The 17,594-nt window shown below is 40.0% G+C and overlaps 1 protein-coding gene across 1 annotated transcript; it reads left to right on the top strand.

Moving 5' to 3' along the window:
• Positions 1-3,569: 3,569 nt before the first annotated feature.
• Positions 3,570-16,901, top strand: MEIOC (meiosis specific with coiled-coil domain). The gene is made up of 7 exons (XM_062595375.1): positions 3,570-3,626; positions 5,820-5,974; positions 6,104-6,208; positions 7,150-9,007; positions 10,651-10,785; positions 13,554-13,734; positions 16,678-16,901. Exons 1-7 carry the CDS (start codon positions 3,585-3,587, stop codon positions 16,899-16,901), a joined length of 2,700 nt encoding a protein of 899 aa, XP_062451359.1. The 5' UTR covers positions 3,570-3,584.
• The last annotated feature ends 693 nt before the right edge of the window (positions 16,902-17,594 follow it).

The following is a 17,594-nucleotide window of genomic DNA, read 5'->3' as shown; positions in this document are numbered from 1 at the left end:
AGGATTACAGCTCAAGGAGCTTTAGACAGGTGACTCAACCTACACTGGACAGGGTAGAGGGGAAACAAGTCAGAATTCTCACTAGAGCACATCTCAGATCCGTGGCTGCTCTGCCTCACAGCCAGCCCTTCCCTGGGGCAGGGAGCAAGGGCTAAAACTCAGGGACAGTGAATGCTGTAGAGCTGGGATCTTCACTGCTAACTCTTTCAGGCCCCTCTGTGCGCTTGTGATTTCCCAGCCAAGTGAAACCTCTCACTTCTTGGCAGAGACACAACTTCTGTATCCTGAATCCCAGGATAGGCAGGATGGCCCCAGTCCCTGGATGTGCTCAGGAAGGCATTGGGAAGGTCAGGCCCACAGCACGGTGCTTTGCAGCTGCCTCTGGCAGGTGACAGGCTCATCCCGCTAACCTCAGCGTGAACTTGTATGGTGCTTGCTGATAGCTAGCATCTGGAAATGAGACATCAGAACACAAAAGCTCACAATTCACCCAAAATGTCTGCCTCTATCTAAAGGATTCTCATCATGAAGTTATCTGTGTACCAAATTTATATGCCCAAATAGAGATTGAAGCAAAAAGATTGACATCCTTAGAGTCCACAAAAATAGCTTGCTAAGAAAAAATCAAGTGGGTATTGTTTGTTTCAGGTTTTGCTTAGTCCTTTTTAAAAGCAAAGATACTCATACACTCTCTCCAGTGTACAGCTTGGCGTATTACTTAGAACAGCAAAGCAGGATGAGACTTATAATGAAACAAAAGCTGGCAACATTGTGACCCTGCTGTTTGACCTGTGCTCCTTTTTTCTCTCTTCCATTGGCTTTCCTACGACCTCTTTTTCAACTATAGCTCTTTTTTTAACCCCAGCTCCATTTCAACCCTGCAACACTCTGCTCCAGGATGTCTTCGGCTATTGACTTGCTAGTGAGGGGCTCAGCCCAGCACAGCCCATCGCAGGCAGCCAGCTATGGAGCAGCACTGGGGCCAGGAGCTGCTGTTGTCAGGAGCATATAGCGGAGGCTTCCTCCTTCTTCAATTAGCAGCATGGTGGAGTCAAGGGGGCAGTCTGGTCCTTGGCAGGACTCCGCTGGGGATGGAGAGACCAGCTGTGGGGTCAGCTGCTGAGGGTGGGCTCGGTACCCGGGCCGGAGGAGAGATAAGGGCCAGGGCTTGGTCTCCTCTTGTCTTGTTCCGGAGCAGCCCGTCAGCACAAGGGAGAAGGGCTGGGGCAGCACCCAGCCAGGAGGCGCCAGCCAGGCCCGGGGCCGGTCCGCACCGCCCGGCAGCGACAGCGCCCAGCCGCGGCCCGGCGGGGGGAGGAAGGGGGGGGTTGTCGCAAGGCCGCTGTAACCGTCGCCGCGTTGTCTCCAGGTGAGCGACGCCTTCCCAGCTTCCCATTGGCGGGCCGGCAGCCAATAAGGCTCTCGATGCCTCACCGCCTCGTGGCTGAACGAAACGGTCACGCGGCAGGGTGGAAGGGGAGCGTGAGGGAGCAGAGCGGCTTCTCATTGGTTAGGTGCCTCGAGTGGTTGGCCAATCTCCTTGAGCGGGCGGGGAAGGGGGTGGGCTCGGCAGTTGGCCCGCCCGCGCTGCGGCGCGAGGCTAACGGCCGCGGGCGCCTCAGGCCGCCTGCCACGGCGAGGCGTGTGGGGGTGGGTGGGCTCGCAGCCGCCGTCCGCTGTCGCAGCCGCCGTCCGGCGGGGCCGCCCATGGAGGTGAGGGGCGGGGCAGCGCCATGGCTTGGGGTCAGGGCTGGGGAGACTGCGGCGGTGCTGGGTTACGCCATGCAGCTCGTCATGTCGACAGCCCAGCGGGCGACTGGAGCTCTCCCGGGGCCCGAGCTTTGCCTGGGCGCCGGTATATGCGTGGGGCAGAGGGTTGGCCAGGCTTCGCAGGCTCTTGCTGCTGCTGAGTGTGTGGCTCTTGCCTCACGTTTAGTGCTTCTCTTAGTATCATCTCAGAAAGTCGAGGTTTGAAGGCTACGAGGCTGGTGCCCTCACTGAGAACATGTGGGGCTGCTGTCTCGATCTGAGCCTGTCCTGTGACATGGGGTGCTGTGAAGCAGGTTCCTGAGGCTTGGGAGGACTTTGAAAGCATTTGGAAAATGTGCTGTGAAATTCTAATTTTACTAAAATGAGTATGTTTGGCAGGGAAGGTCACAAATTCACCATGTGTCTGTGTTTCCTCACTGTTTAAGAGTGCAAACTGTCCAAGTGGGTAGTAAACATTGGGTGTCCTTACTGAACAAGGCTGTTCATAAGGAGAAAATACAGCATAAGTGATACATGTGAAAAAAAAATGTACTCCACAACAATGAATTCTGTCTTTGCATGTTTGTATATCTATAGAATGTGTATATGAAGAAATTACTGTGTTAAAATACATCAGTATAACTGTTGTGTAAACTAGAAGGAAGATCAGGCTATGGACTGCAAACATTAGATGCAGAGTCTGTTTTCTTCCTACTGTAGCTATAGAAGAGTATCTTTTTAGAGAAGAGTACTTAAAAAAACATGCATGTGCTCTATGCTGATGTTTCACACAAGGCAATAATAAGGGTGATCAGTTAATTTTGTACGGCTTATAACCTGTTTATAGTTCTTTCATTTTGGAACCCTAATGTGAAATTTCAACTTTTCCTAAATTTGATAATAACTTCAAATGAGGTGCAGCTGTAATATTTTAAACATACAAATAACTTTCCTATTCTTTTTAGCTAGTCAGTTTTATTTTAATTTTCAATTTTTGTGTGCATCAACCTTAGGAAAAAGGGGAGAAAGAGATGCTTTTGACTCCCCCCCCCAATCCCTTTCTTCCACTAGCCACCTATTCCTGAAGACTTTCAGGTTGGTTGGTGGAGGGGAGGGTGTGTATGTGCTGGGGGGGGGTGTTAGTGAATATTGTATTTTCTGTAGTTACAGAATGGTCTTGACTTGCACAGTAGTGGCTATTGTGTGTTATGGTAAAACTATAGCTCCTGAAATATGAAAGTCTTTCTGCATGTCTGCATTCATGTAATATAAGATACATAATAAGGGCAATGATAAAATGATAGTTACTGACAAGAGGTGTCTTTTAATACAGTAATGGCCAAGTGACTCCTCTGCTGCTGCTGTTAGTGAAAAGGATAACATTAGTGCCCACTTACATAATCTGGTATTCTTCTGTTGTGTTTTGGCTGCTCCAAAACTTAGATACCTAATGTAATGCAGATAATGCAGATTTCCTCTTACTCTGCATCTCCTTTATCTTTAAACACTTCATGAAATTCCGTGTGTTTTGGTGGATTAGTCCTTTAGCTAAGACTAAATATGAAAGTGTTATAATGTCAATATGTTGAACTAATTCTCTAAAAGCTCAGATGAGCAAAATCTACAAGTGAATTTAAGAGTTCAAGAAGCTAATATTGTTACAAAATATGAAATTCTCAGGTCTATGTATAATTATGTCCTTTACCTGTTTTTTTTTTTTTTTTTTTTTTTTTTTTCCTTGTCTTACATAGCCTAAAGTTGCATTCAGAGGTGGCAGTCGCTGCTGGAGTAGCACAGAAACCGTCGGGAGGCTGACTGATGTGTTCAGTAGTGTAATGACAGGCTCTGGCTCATTATATGATTGCTACAAATCACAGGTTCAGTTGATTATAAATGAGATTTTTTTTTTAATATTTCTAAGTGTTTGGGTTCTTTGTAAACACAGCAATCAAAAACTGTTTCTAATACAATTGCTTATACTAGAGAATACAATAGCTATGTTTGATTTACTCGTAATAAGTAATCTAAATCTCCAAGGTAATATTAATTAAGAAGGACAGGTTTTTTTAATACATTCACAATAAAGATTGTTCATCTATTGTGTCTCTTACCTTCCATTTCCTTATTTACCTTGTCTAAAGTCGTATAGATCACTTTTTGTACAACATCATCTTATTTCTGATCAATCAAAAAATTCTTACTCTCATCACTGCTATACTCAAATGTTTTAAAAAAGCTCCCTTAAAAGATATTTCTGTTTGAAAATACTTCGCAGTACTGATGGGCTTACTCTCCTTTGTCTGATAACTTTCATGGTTTATGATCTTAAGCCTTCTGCTTTGTTTATTGTGCACTTTTTCTCTCAGTTTAGTGACTGGTTCATTGTGAACATCACAGCAGAAGTGGGGCTCACACTAATTGAAAGAGGGAAGGACAATAGATCAGTTCAGATTGAACTTTTCATATTTTTGTGAGGAACAGTAACAGAAGACACAGGTGTTTGTGTAGAAAGCTGACAAATGGGTAAGAGGTAGCATTGACCAGTGTGAGAGAATATGTGGAGCAAAATAAATAAATAAATAAATAAAGTGTGGGAGGAGAAATCAAGACTTCAGTTATGTTTAGCTGAGAGTGAGCCATACAAGACTTAAACATTGTCATTTTAAAATGTAGGACTAGTTAGGGCCAGCATGGGGAAGCAGGTTGAAAGAAGATAGATCTGTAGCTGAAAGGTAGAAGTTGAAATTGTATACTGCGTTGACCTGGAGAGAATAAAGTGAAGTAGTCTGATGTGGCTGTGTGAGGAGTGAAAACGATTAAGAGTAGGGAAAATAGGAGAGTCATAACAGGAAAATTAAGAGGTTGTGATTTAAAGGAACAGTCAAATCAAAAAAAAAAAAAAAACGGAGAGGGTTAGACTCAGAGGGAAGCTGTAACAGAAGCTGCTTTTTAAAAAAGATTCAGAGATAGTATGAGCTGTTGCAGAACTTGAGAGATGAAGGAATGTGGTGATTAGGTAGTATTTGGCTATGTTATTGCTTTTTTCTGTTAGCCAAAACCTTTCTAGAAAAAGGAGTGGAGTAAATGATTGTTCAGGAAAACTGAGAAGTTGGTGAAAAGGAGGAACCTGGGTATTGAGCAGATATTTCTATGGCATACCATAAATTCAGAATCCAAACGTTCTGCTCATAGAAACTAGTCTGCTGAACAGGAGTCTTCTCAGTCTGACCAGTAGAAAATGTCAAGAGAGTTAAGTACGTTAGATCTCTACATTTTGGCATTAATAGCCATATACTTTCACTGAAGTGAAAAATTCAAAATAATAAAACCCCTTCCCCAGTGCCTTCAGGATCCATTACTTACCCTATAGGAGACTTGTGACTTTATTCGTCTGTATTCAGTCCAGCAACTGGGCTGCTTTTTGGTCACAGAAGTATCTTACAGACATGGAAAACTGAAACATGAAGTAGAGGGACTTTTCCATAGTCAGGCAAAAGGCAATCTGGAACTTTGTGCATCACTTCCTATAGCTGCTAGAGTGTTTTGTTCCATAGAGGGGCACATCTCACGTACATTTGGTCTTAAATTTAACCCTGTGAATTTTCCAAGCACTAGTAATTTTTTTTTTCATTCCCAAAGAGCTAAGAAAACATACCTAATAAAGGTTTGGTAATACCAAACAAGCATTTGCTCCTTTTTTACTTAAACTGAGTAGAAAGACCCTTCCTCTAGAAATGAATTGGCTCCAAGATGGCTTTGTGACTTAAATAATCTGTAATGGTTTGAAAAAATGTCTCCTGATTCCTATTAGTAATTATCTACTTAGTAATCATCTACTACAAAGTGGTGCAGAGGTTTTAGGTTGACATGGACTGACATTTATATTCCTATGCTTAGCTACACTGAGCAGTAGTCAATAGCAGAAGTTACCTGTAGTATTTTATCAAAAAGTATGTCCTTCTTAATCTGGTTACTCCCAAGGATGATCCCAGTTACAACCTTGTATAATGAAATGACAATTTGATGTGATAAATATTACTATCAATAATTTTATTGTATCTAAAATGTAGAATGAAGATAGTGTAGACCTACCTCAGACCTACAATTCTCCCCTCTCAACATCAGAATATTCTGCACCTGTGGACTCTTCCCTTTTATATGCACCATGGTCTATATATGGAGATGATAAGCAGTCTGCTGGTTCTCAGCTTAATGTAAAGTCCAGGTACTCATTTTTGATGGAGAAAGAGCTTTTATGTTGAAGGAATGGGTGGCCTTTTTTTTTTTTTTTTTTTTTTTTTTTTTTTTTGATTGACTTAATTTTAGCTTAAATAATGAAAGTAATTGTTTTCAGGATTCAGCCTGAAAGGAATGATTATGGTAGTGAAACGGATTTATATGGACTTGTGTCTAACATCTTGGAAGAACAAGATAAATCTCAGCCATATTTTGCTGATGGGTGAGTATCTTGTCATGCAGGCTCTACTGACATTCTCTTTAAATAACATTCCCCTCACTTTCATATGATACGTGAAAGACTTTTGTCCAAGTATTCAAATTGCTTGGTAGCTTTTTGTGCTCTGAACTTTGCAGAACTTTTTGTAAAAAAGTTTTATAAACAGTTTTTGTTCACAAGACGTTCTAGAAATGAATATTCAAATAAGTCTCATTGGATATATGCCTTGGGCTAATTTTTTAGGTAAAGATTGTCTTGAGACTTCGGGTTTCTTTCTTGATTCATTTAAATTCTCAGAAAATACAAAATGGGAAACTACACTCTTTTGCTCTTTTCTGAACTGGAAGGAGGGAAGAATTCCACGAAGAATGAATATATCCTGATACTAGCGCTACCAAAGCAGTGTATGCATGTCTAAGTGTCAAACTTATGCCTACATCCTCGAGCCAGAAGAAACCATCTAATGGTTGTAGTGACTTTACACGGTAGGTTCTGTCTTGCCCAAACAGTTCTGGTGATTTATGTATGTACCCTGAAGTTGTATGGCTCAAGTGAAAGAGAGCTTCAGAGAGAATCAGTCTTGACTGAAAGATCACTTACTAATAATTCATTTGTTCTAGTCAGTTAAGACTGGATTTCTGTTTTCAGTACTGCTAAATGTGGCTATCGTTGTAATGAGTTCTAGGTGTGATTTCACTGTTTAATCTGTTCACTGCTTTCCCTGACTGGTGGTGAGGGTTCTGTGTTAACTTTAACTAGGATACAAATGTGCTGGTAACTTTGAACAGATGACAGTAGCAGATAGAGGTTTGGATAAGACATTTTTGGGGTATCGAGATGGGGTTGAGGGAGAACAGAGTTCTTAAACCTCTTTCTACATTTGTCTGGAAATGGAGGAGAAATAGCACAGAAAATTCTAATCATGTATTTCTTGTTTTTTCAAGGAGTTGTTCTTCCAACTTGAAGTCAGTATGGCCTGTGAACACAACCAGAATCCCAGACCACCATGACTTGTTGTCAGAAACTAAAAGACCAGTTGTAGCACCTGTCTCACAACAGGTTTTTTATACTAGTGAATCCACACCTGCTGAAAAACAGTACTTGCAGAGTGGTAATCTTGCATCCCAACAGAAAGTAGATGAATGTTATCATGGGTTTAATGGCACAGACTTTGAAGAGCAGTGGTTATACACTTCTCGGAATGATCATGCCACCTGTTACAACGTGCAGACTAATGAGAGTGTTAAGACAGCACCCGTGTTACAGAACTATCCATATGTTAAAAACACCTTTACGCCTCAGGTTGGGTTTTCAGAAGTAATCAAAGACTCGGGAGCTGATGCCTACTCTTACGGGAGAGAGAAAGTATGTCCCAAAGGTGCAGATGTGCAGGTACAGCAAAAGCAGGCAGAAACATTTCTTCCGCAATTTCACAGATATAATGAAAATGCAGATTATAGTAGGTATACTGAATATTCTCATCCAAATAAAGCAAAGCCTAGCAAGAGTAGCAATTGTAGTCTCCAAGAAAATAAAAAGTTGGTAAATGGAACAACTGAGGCACCCTCTGTGGACACAGAAACCTATACTAAGTTATTTCAAGTTAAACCAGGAACTCAGAAGAAAATGGAAGATATAATTCCAGATCAGCAAAACTTTACATTTTCCAAGGCTGGAGGACTTCTGTCAGAAAAACAATTTGCAAATAAACCTTCATTCTGTGCAGAGTTTGGGCAAAAATCAGAGTATGGACTAAAATCTCTTACAGCTTGTTCAGGGAATAGTGATTGTGCAAATGTAGAAAAGCAACAGTTTTCCAAGTCTGATCTACAGAATTCTGACTACTGTAAATCACTTACATTATTACCAAACTCAGCAAACACTTCAGCAGGTACTAATGTAAGGCCAACTTGGATGAACATTCAAACTAAAACCAGTGCTTCTGTCCCATTTCAGAATCCAAGTCCTTTAGTGAAACTGAATAATCATTTATCTACCCTTTCAAAGGGTTTCAGTCATTCAAATGATTTTTTTCAGTTGTCATCTTCAAATTTCCCTTTAAATAGTAATTTATTTCACAAGTGCTGCCAAGATAATCCTTCATTTTTTTCTGGTTTTGAGTTTGGTTATAATGCAGCAGATCGAGCTCAGTCTGCTGCTTATGTGGAATCACTAGTTAAGACTGGAGAAGAGAATCTCTTTGAGTCTGTAAGTGACAAGAAATTAAAGCAGCCAAATGGATTCTGTGAAAATTATTCAGCTCAACAGTTTGAGATCACTGAAAATGTAAACAAACACTGTTTCCAGTTGAAGCCACAGAGTGGACATTATAATCTGGAAGAAGAACAAAAACCTACAGATGGGTTACTGCAGAGCACATACCAAGATTTAATGGAGTCTCAGGGTCAGTTTAACCTCAGACAGGGAAGTGGAGACAGTAATGCTGTCAATCGTGTGACTCGTCCACAGGTTTCAAGCTTTTCCAACAATTACATGATGGGTGACTTGAGACCTAATCAGCAGCTTGGCTCAAATGGATTCCCCTTGAGATCAGCCCGTTCATTTGGCCATTCAGTTGTGCCTTTGATGGAATCTTACGGCTTGTTTTCCTATAATGATTTAACTCACTTCTATCCTTATTTTAATGATATGATGTATGGTGACAGTTCACTTTCCGGTTTTGTACCAGCGTTTGGATTTCAAAGACCAGTTAAAACTCGTAGTGGGCTTGCCAGTGAGTTATATGTTAGACTAGAAGAATGTCATGAACAGTGGAGAGCTTTGGAGAAAGAAAGAAAGAAGGTAAAAAATAAACTAATAATCTTAGCATGCCGTATTACAAAACTGATTTAGATCTCATCAAAGTCCAGACCAGTTAGAGAACATGGGTAGTACTCACTGCTGCGAGTTTAAAGTTGAAATACTTAATGGAACATTGAAGAGAAAATAATTTACTTCTGTTGCTAAGGTTGTAAAGTTTGCAGCCTGGTTGGTAGCATAGTTAATGTTATATTGAATATTGCACTTAAAGCGGGAATTCAGTGGCTTTCTCAACCTCTGTTTGTGTTGGGGTGGAGAGGGGGGCATGTTCCACCACTACCAAAATCATGTTACACTTTTTTTAACACACGTGAAATAAATTCTCCATCTGGAAATTTTGAAAGCAAATCCATAAAATATGTTTTGATATAGGACTAAACTTTAATCATTTTAAGAATTAATTAAAATTCTTATACCCTACCCTTCTGGCTCTTTCAATCAGTTGTTCAGACCTTCAGCTGTTACCCTCAGATGTTAAGATATATATTAGGCTGAAAAATAGTAATATTAAGACATTGTTAAACTAAAACTACTCAGAGAATTCTGTATGAAGTGCTTGCTTAATTTGATTTTTTTTTTCTTTTTTTTAAAATAAGCATAACTCTCAGGGTCTCTTTGGTGAATGTAAAAGCTGTCTTCATTTTTGCCAGTTCAAGCTGGTATTGAACTTCAAAAAAACTATCTGGAGCTATCACTTTCTATGAAGGAAGTCCAACCAAAAATTACTTGAGAATAGCTCTGCTGTGCCAGTCCACTCAAAGAAACTTCATTATGATTGGAAAATAGGAAACGCATTGGCTAAAATTTACCTTAAATCCTATCAAAAGCTGGTGGTTGCTCTGAGTAGAGTGGTTGGAGGGAGAAGGAGTTTGACTTAAGGAGGAGAGTTTGATATCTATACTTGGCATAGAAAAATGCCAAAGTGGAAGAGTTGACATGTGCGTGCAGACAATTACAGTGAGGCTGGAGAACAGAAGGTTTGGAGAAGATTAGGTTACAAACTTAACTGGACCACCACAGAAAAATCTAAGAAATGTAACCTTACAACAGTTTTAGCTAAGTAGGTTGTTTCAGAGTGACAGAAGAAATTGGAGTGAATAAGATCATGCCGAAATTTGAAATCTTACGGTCAGATTTCAAAACAATTTTCTGGTGACTACTGTTTGATTGGAAAAAAGAACTCCACAGTTTCTTGACTAATACATACAAAATTTAGGTCAATTGCTGACTTAAACACTTTTAATTTAATGAATAATGTTCACATCTGTTTGCTCATTTGTTCTTGCTTTGTAATTCTAACTTGCCTCCATTTTATTTACAGACAAAATTAATGTAGAATGTCGGATGATACAGCAGTTTTGAAACACATTATCCTGACATTAAATACTTTATTTAAATTGCTTCAAGTAAAGCGGTTGTCCACATAAAGCAGGTTGTTGTATTACTAACTGGTTAAATCCCACATGGCTAAATCCACGTTTATCTACTCTTTAAAAAATCCCAAAACCCTAAGGGAAAATCCAATTCATGGAAAAAATCATGTATCTGATATTTCTTCTTGTTTCTGTAGTAAAACAGTTTCCAAACTTAGATTTTTAGAGAGTTATTCTTCTGTTTTCCTGCAGACTGAATCAGCTCTTGCTAAGAACTACCCAGGGAAAAAGGTTTCTAGTTCTAACAACACTCCAATCCCAAGGCTGACATCAAACCCTTCAAGAGTTGACCGCTTAATTGTGGATCAGCTACGTGAACAAGCCAGAGTGAGTTGTAGAAGGATTAAAAAATCTATTGAATTTAGCATGTTGATCTTAAGAGTACTGTGTATACAATAAGATAGCAGAGCAGCTGCTGCCAAAATAGCCTCATATGGGTATATAGGGGGTAGTTTTTCAGCAGTTCTGTTAGAATTTTTACGCCTCCAGGTTCACTGCTGCTGTTAGGAGGTAACCCACTGAGCAGTTGAGTACATTAATGTACATACATGCTAGGGGGCTATATAATCTAGTGTAAGAATGTACATGCAATGCCAGAATCCAGTTGACTAACTGCCTGCACAGCTCTGGGATGTATTTGTCAATGCAGGATGGTTATGTGATGCAATATCAGCCTGAATTTCCATGTAATTAGTTTGCTTCTTAAGCTAAACTGTCACAATCTGTAGGCAAACATGACTGTTGTTCCTTGAACTGCATGCAGCGCTCTAACCAAGTCGTGCTGCCGGTGTGAGATGTCATTCATCTTTGTGAGGCAGCAACCTGCACTGAATTCTGCAAGGGAGATGGTGAGCATAAGCAGAGCTAGTTCTGTGCTGCCAGCAGAATAGTAGGAATCCAGTTTTGCTATTCTGTGGCTGAGAGGCTGAAGTGTGGTTCCTTGTGTTGCAGAAGGGAGAGAAGTGTGGGCTGAAGGCATGGTCACCAAGGCTTGCCACTGCTAGGGGGATGTGGGAGTAGAAGCAGCAGCTGTTTTTGTGACAGGTGCTAGCTCTGGGAGGAACTGGTAGCATGCCTGTGCTTACCTGCTCCCAAGCCAGTGGTAGGAAGTAGCAGCTAGCCTTTCGTACTGCTTTTGCACAGGTGAAATGAGCTGTGGAGCTGTGCCTGCTTACTGACTGCTGAAATCTGCCTGGTTTTGTTCATACAGCTGAGCAGAGAATGTAGTGAAGGGGGTATTGATAGGCTGAAGTTTCATATTTAGGCCTCTACACTTTCTACACTATTTTTTACAGGCCTCCAAGTAATAGTGTTAAGAAGTTTCCCCTGTAATCTAAGAAACTTCTGAAAAACCTGAGAGATTTAGAAAGAGAAGGATTAAGCCTTTAGTGGTTCTTGTTGGATTGTTTAAGGATCCCAGCTTTGCTGGCTTTTGTGAATTTTGCTTTTAGACATCTAGCACTTTGCCCAGGCTTAGTATAAAGAATGCAAGCACTTAACTCAGGACTGTCGATCCCTTTGGAAGAGGTTGTGGTGCCTGAAAATCAGATCTTGCAGAACTTGTCCTTGTGTGGCTCTGAACACAAGAACATCTGGATATATTAAGTCTGCAAAATGACTATCAGGTTTATCTTAGCTCATTTCACTTACTAACATAGTCCTACTATCCCACTCTGGCATTGCCCCTTTCTTCAGAAACAAGTCTAATTACTTTCAAACAATTTAACCTACTTTCATTCCTTATCCTAGTGACTGATTTCTCAGTTGTTCATGTGAAATTCTGCCCACTTCCTCCAGTCTTTTTTTTTTAACCTCTCAGCTTCCGTAACAATATGACGTCTTACCACTTTTTGAGTCTGCTGGTTGTTGCTGCTGTAACAGTAAGGTGTAGTTTATTCCTGCCTGCAGGTGTTTTTTTCCCAGATAAAAGGGAGAGCAGGATAGTTCTGGTAGCTGGAGGCAGCTCTCAATTGCTTTCTATCCTGAGCCTGATAACCAGAAAAGCTAGTGGCAAGCAGGCTGCTGTGTTCTGCTATTCTAGATGCTATTGCCCAAGTAATTTTTTTGACCTACAGCCTGCTCTGAGGATACTTGGGGCAAGTTGGACGAATTCCATTAGCTCAGGTGCCATTGTTATATATATATAGTTTATACTGTATACTCAGGTGCCATATATATGTATACTTTCTCACAGTTACAAACATAATATCTTTTTCCTAGGAAAACCTGCAATTATGTTCTGGTGCAGGGATAGATCAGCAAATTGCACTGTGCTCCCAGCCTTTCTCTCTTTTAAACCTGTGGATGACCATTAATCATTGGGCTTCTGTATAGGTGGATGACCATTAATTATCAGACTTCCTCACAGGTCTTAAATAATCTGTGGGCAATGGTTTGGGAATTGCTGGCCAAGGGGAATTCATAGTAATGTGCCTATTTTAAGCTATGAAATAAGACAGGAAAAGACCAAGTGGACTGAATAAAATTGAATGATTTTGGAGTTCTAGTGCTTGGTATTCTCTGAAAGAGCTCCTTTAGCATTGACTATCCATTCTGAAAGTCAGCCTGTAGCTATGGTTCCACAGCTGCTTTAGCCAGTCTGAATTGAGACTGCTGTGCTCTTGTATTGCCCTTCTCTTTGCACTAGTGCAGGGAGCTCATCTGGGTAAAAATTAGACAGGCGTTATGTGGCTTTCACCCCAGGTAATTGCAGGAATGCTGATGGAAGGCAGGATCAGGGCAACCTTTATTTAGATTAGTGCACATTGTCTTGGAACCACCTCCTATTACAGAGTTGTCTCAGACTCATATATATCCATTATTAGCCAATAAGTTAGGTATCCTGATATTTGGATATTTTAGCTTAAAAGTGTATCAGTGTTGTTGTGGCACACTCAGGTTTTGTACAACTTCTATTTTGAAGAAGTTGAAATCCTAGGTAAGAATTTTAACTGTTTCAAAGTACAAATTCATATACTGTTCCCAAAAGAATATAACTGTTATTGTTAATCTTTTCTTTGTGATGTAGTTAATTTGCATTAAAGTCTAGATGAGTACAATGTGAATTCTTGTAACAGATTTAAAATGTTCATTAGGTTGTGACTTTACTGGGAAAAATGGAACGCCTTCGCAGTTCTCCCCTTCATGCTAACATTTCTACTGCTCTTGACAAACATCTAGAGGTAATTCACGTAGTGCAGTCACGTAGAAAAGATGAAATTGTAAATGCTTCAAATCGACGAAGGCAAGGAGCTCCCAGGTGCCAAGATGACAGAGGTATAACTATGCTTACATACCCTTTTTAGGTAACAGAAAAATTCTGCATATACTGCAAGTCTGTAATAAGATACTTTCTTTTTTGTATTGTGGTCTTAATTTATCCATGTCTAAAGCTTTGAGAAAGATAGACGGCATGGTTTTTAGATAATGGTTTTGAGAGGGTACTGTAAACATTAAACATGAGACAAATTGGTTAAATCATTTATCCCATAAAAAAACCAGAAAGTAACAGAAAGTTAGTGAGGTGAGGGTGGTTTTTTTCTGTTTTTTTTTTTTTTTTTTTTTTTTTTTGTAGTGCAGTTTGCTATTGGAGATGACATCAAGCTGTTATGTCCTTATTCTTCCTGCTCCCCATACTCCTTTTGCCATCACTTCTCTACTCTGTATTTCTTTGTGGAATTTGCTTGGTATCTCGATGCTGATCTGTAAAAAAAGACTAAGCTGGCCTTGAGTTACACATGGATTTCTCCTTTAAGCATTTCTCTCATAGATTGTCATAAAATAAAAATCACATTGTGGATGGATATACAAATGTTATTTGTTGGAATGTTTTTATGGTATCTAAAATATGCAGAAAATTCAGCTTTATCTTTCACTATTATACAGGCAGAATAGCAGATACCCTTCTCTCTTTATTCCTAGGATGTGAATCAGAATAAAGTCATGCTGTCTGTAATGCTCTGGTATATGGCTTTACGGGGGAAGCTTTGTTACACTTCTGAGACTCTTCTGTGCTCTTCCTTTCCTGCCTTTCTTTCTGCAGCTGAATTAGATGGATTGTCTTAATCCTTTCAGATGTCCCATCATGCAATTCTGTCATTCTCAGTTTACTTCAAAAGAGATACTGTAGCAATTTTTCTTTTCACCTCTTGACAATCTTGTAGTGTTTTTTCTGTTTACTTTGAAGATCAAGTTACTTGTTAAGAATGGAGTATTTGATTGTTAAGTCCCGCAAAATAATTAGCATGGGCTTTAGCGCTGTTCCTTACCCAAGTCAGTAAGCTGTTTAAGTAAGTACTATGGAAAAGACTACCTGTCAGTCCTTGAGATCTTTCCTCTGGTCCCACTGCTGAAGGAAGAGAAGATGAAGAAGTGAGCTTTGGACAAAGGAATGTGATTACTTAAGACAATAACAAACTAGAAGAGTTGTCCTTCCTTCATCTACCTCTCATCCTCCATAACAGCTGTATCTAAGGTGTGTTAGCCTATCATGGGAACTGGGGAGACTTTTCAGAACAGTGGAATATTTGTGGTAGGGCTGAGGTAGTAACTAATACTCTCTGCAAGTCTGGAAAAGCCTTGAGGCAAATGCCTGAAGCTGTGCATCTCCCTTCTGTGACGGGAGCTTCCTTGCTGTTATATGGGGGGAGTTAGTTTTGCTTTACCTTGTTTTGCTTTTGAAGAGAGGTCTCCCCCCCGGCCCAACCTTGTTTCTACAGCACCTTTCTATTCCATCTGATATGATATTAAGTACCTTATCAAAGTAGAACCTACCTACTGTGGCCTCTGTTCTAGGAAGTTTGATTTAAACAAAATTCTTACTGGAGCCATGGTCTTCTCTTCTTCCAGCTCCCCCACTGTCGTCGTTACTTCAATAGAAAGCAGATGTATCTGAGTCAGCCCGTATCTGTGGTCTTGCACAATGTGTGTCTGAAAAATTCTGCTGTTGCACGCTGGACTTGCAGAACTGTACCAGATACCTGGCAGTTACCTGTAAATGGTTTTGACAACCTAATAAATGAAGTTCTGGAGGAAATCGTGATGAGAAAAACGATTTACTAGGTGTCTTCTGTCACCTAGAACAACTATTCAAGCCTTTCAGTGCAGCTTTCAGAGCTATTGTGACCTTACCTCTGTTTGGGATTGCTATATTCAATGTTTGAGGTCTCTCAGAAGGATCTAGATATTACAGATCATCTTTTGAGAGGAAGAAAGACCTTTTTAATGTTTGTAATCCTCAGGCACTGTATTCGGCCAAAAACTTTAAAGCACTCTTCTTTCTTCCTGTGAGGTTTCTCCTTGTTACCTGGTAGTGGGCCAACTACTAATCATTATCTTGCAACTTCGAAATGCTGGTTTATATAAGCATCACTTGTTTCTTAGGTTCTTCTAGGCAACAGTCAATAGGCACCATTCCTGTGATCTAATCATCTGGATTCCACAAACCTTGGTGCAGAAACCTGTGTGCAACCCAGTGCGTAATGTTACGCAGCGTGAACCAGCTGTACTGGGAGTGAGTGTGCTCCTATCCCAAAATAACATGCAAGTTCTCACTGAAAATTTTGGTGCCTAGAAGAGGGTATCAAATTTATTTCCTCACACAGGCTAGAATCAAAATCAAAAGCTTTGTATGTGCATTGAGTGCTGTAAGCACTGAACTGTTGAGTAAATGGACCACTGTACCACCTCTGCTTCTTTTCATTCTAAAGCAATGCTTTCTGCCACATTTTATGCAAAGCCTGATCTATATGCTGTAGTAAAATGCCGTGAACTAGCTATTCCTTCACCTGTCTTGCCTGAGTAATTCCTTAGGCAAGATGGGTAAAGGATCCAGTTTATGGATCTGAAGGGGTTGGTATGAACACTGAGCAATGAGTTCACACAGGGGAGGAGCGTAGAGCCTCTAGTGCGTGGTACATGGAATACTTTCAAAAACAAAGGTGACTATAAGGCTTTAGGTACTCCTGATACTAGATGACTGCTAAGTAGGAGCTTTAACAAAGTAAGTACCTAAATTCCATGTACCTGCCTTTTTGTATTAGAGCCTAAAAGTCACCATTTTCCTAGATTCAACAGCTACAGCCCTAGAATGAAAGAGAAACAACACTGAAAGGGGCCTAAAAAGTTTTGTTCTTTTTAGAATTGCCAGGATGAATTAATTTCAGATAGTGTTTCTGGTTAGCTATGTAATAAAGATACAACACTCTTTCCTCCCTGCAGATGTTTTTGCTCTTGCTTTGGCAATTAAAGAGATGAGCATAGCAACACGTAAAGTACGTACTACTCTTTGGTGTGCGCTCCAGATGACCTTACCAAAAGCTACAGCTGGACAACTGGATACAGAGAAAGCTCTTCAGGAGATGGTACAATGTGAAGACAAAGTGTGTGAAAACACGAACAGCTGCAGCATCCCAAATCAGAGGGCTGAAACCAGCAAGCGCTAATGAAATACCAGCTGCATGCAAGAGTAAAATTGGCAGTGTAGATGCATGAGATGATATGCTAAATCTTTCTACTTGTAAAGTTTGAACAACTAATTTTCATTCATATTTAAGGCTGGTATCTTGATGAGAAGTTGAATTTGTTTTAAGGGCTCTCAGGTTCTACTTAAACTGTTACTACATAATGTCAGTTAGGCTTTACAATGCCAGTTTATTGTAAGGCCTAACTGATGAAAGTTAATTTGAAAAATAATGAGACTAATTAAACAATTGACAGCCAAAATATTATTTCACTTATGTAGCTGGGCCCTGGTATAAAGCTCTTCTGATAAGTTCTTTTAGGTTTGTTTTAGTAAGTAGGTTTTAAAATAATGATTCTTAAAAGACTGTAATCTAATGTACCATACAGTCTAGTATCAGACAAGATTGTGATGTAAAAGTATCTTCCTTATCAAACTAATACCTGGAAACAGGAGGAAAACAATGCTAGAAATACCCAATATTCATGTAAAATTAAATATTTAAAATACTAATATTTATGAATTTGAGATTTTTAGAATCCAAGTTTATGAAAGGAAATGCACCAGGTTCTACTAAATTAGTGATATTATAAAATTGCTGTTGTGAAACCATACAATTTAGTAAATACGTTCAAATCATTTGGGCATGCTCTTGGGAAAAAAAAAGACCTCTGTT

This window comes from Rhea pennata, chromosome 26, assembly GCF_028389875.1.
Source record: "Rhea pennata isolate bPtePen1 chromosome 26, bPtePen1.pri, whole genome shotgun sequence".
Lineage (NCBI taxonomy): Eukaryota > Metazoa > Chordata > Aves > Rheiformes > Rheidae > Rhea > Rhea pennata.
The sequence above is the reverse complement of the archived record's forward strand: the minus strand, read 5'-3'. Positions and strand labels throughout refer to the sequence as shown.

What these genes read in the sequence shown, in the direction of transcription:
- MEIOC (XM_062595375.1), top strand. Translation starts at nt 3,585, where the DNA reads ATGACAGGCTCTGGCTCATTATATGATTGCTACAAATCACAG. An exon ending in TGGAGAAAGAAAGAAAGAAG is followed by an intron (nt 9,008 to 10,650) that starts GTAAAAAATAAA and finishes GTTTTCCTGCAG; the next exon opens with ACTGAATCAGCTCTTGCTAA. An exon ending in CAGGTGCCAAGATGACAGAG is followed by an intron (nt 13,735 to 16,677) that starts GTATAACTATGC and finishes TCCTCCCTGCAG; the next exon opens with ATGTTTTTGCTCTTGCTTTG.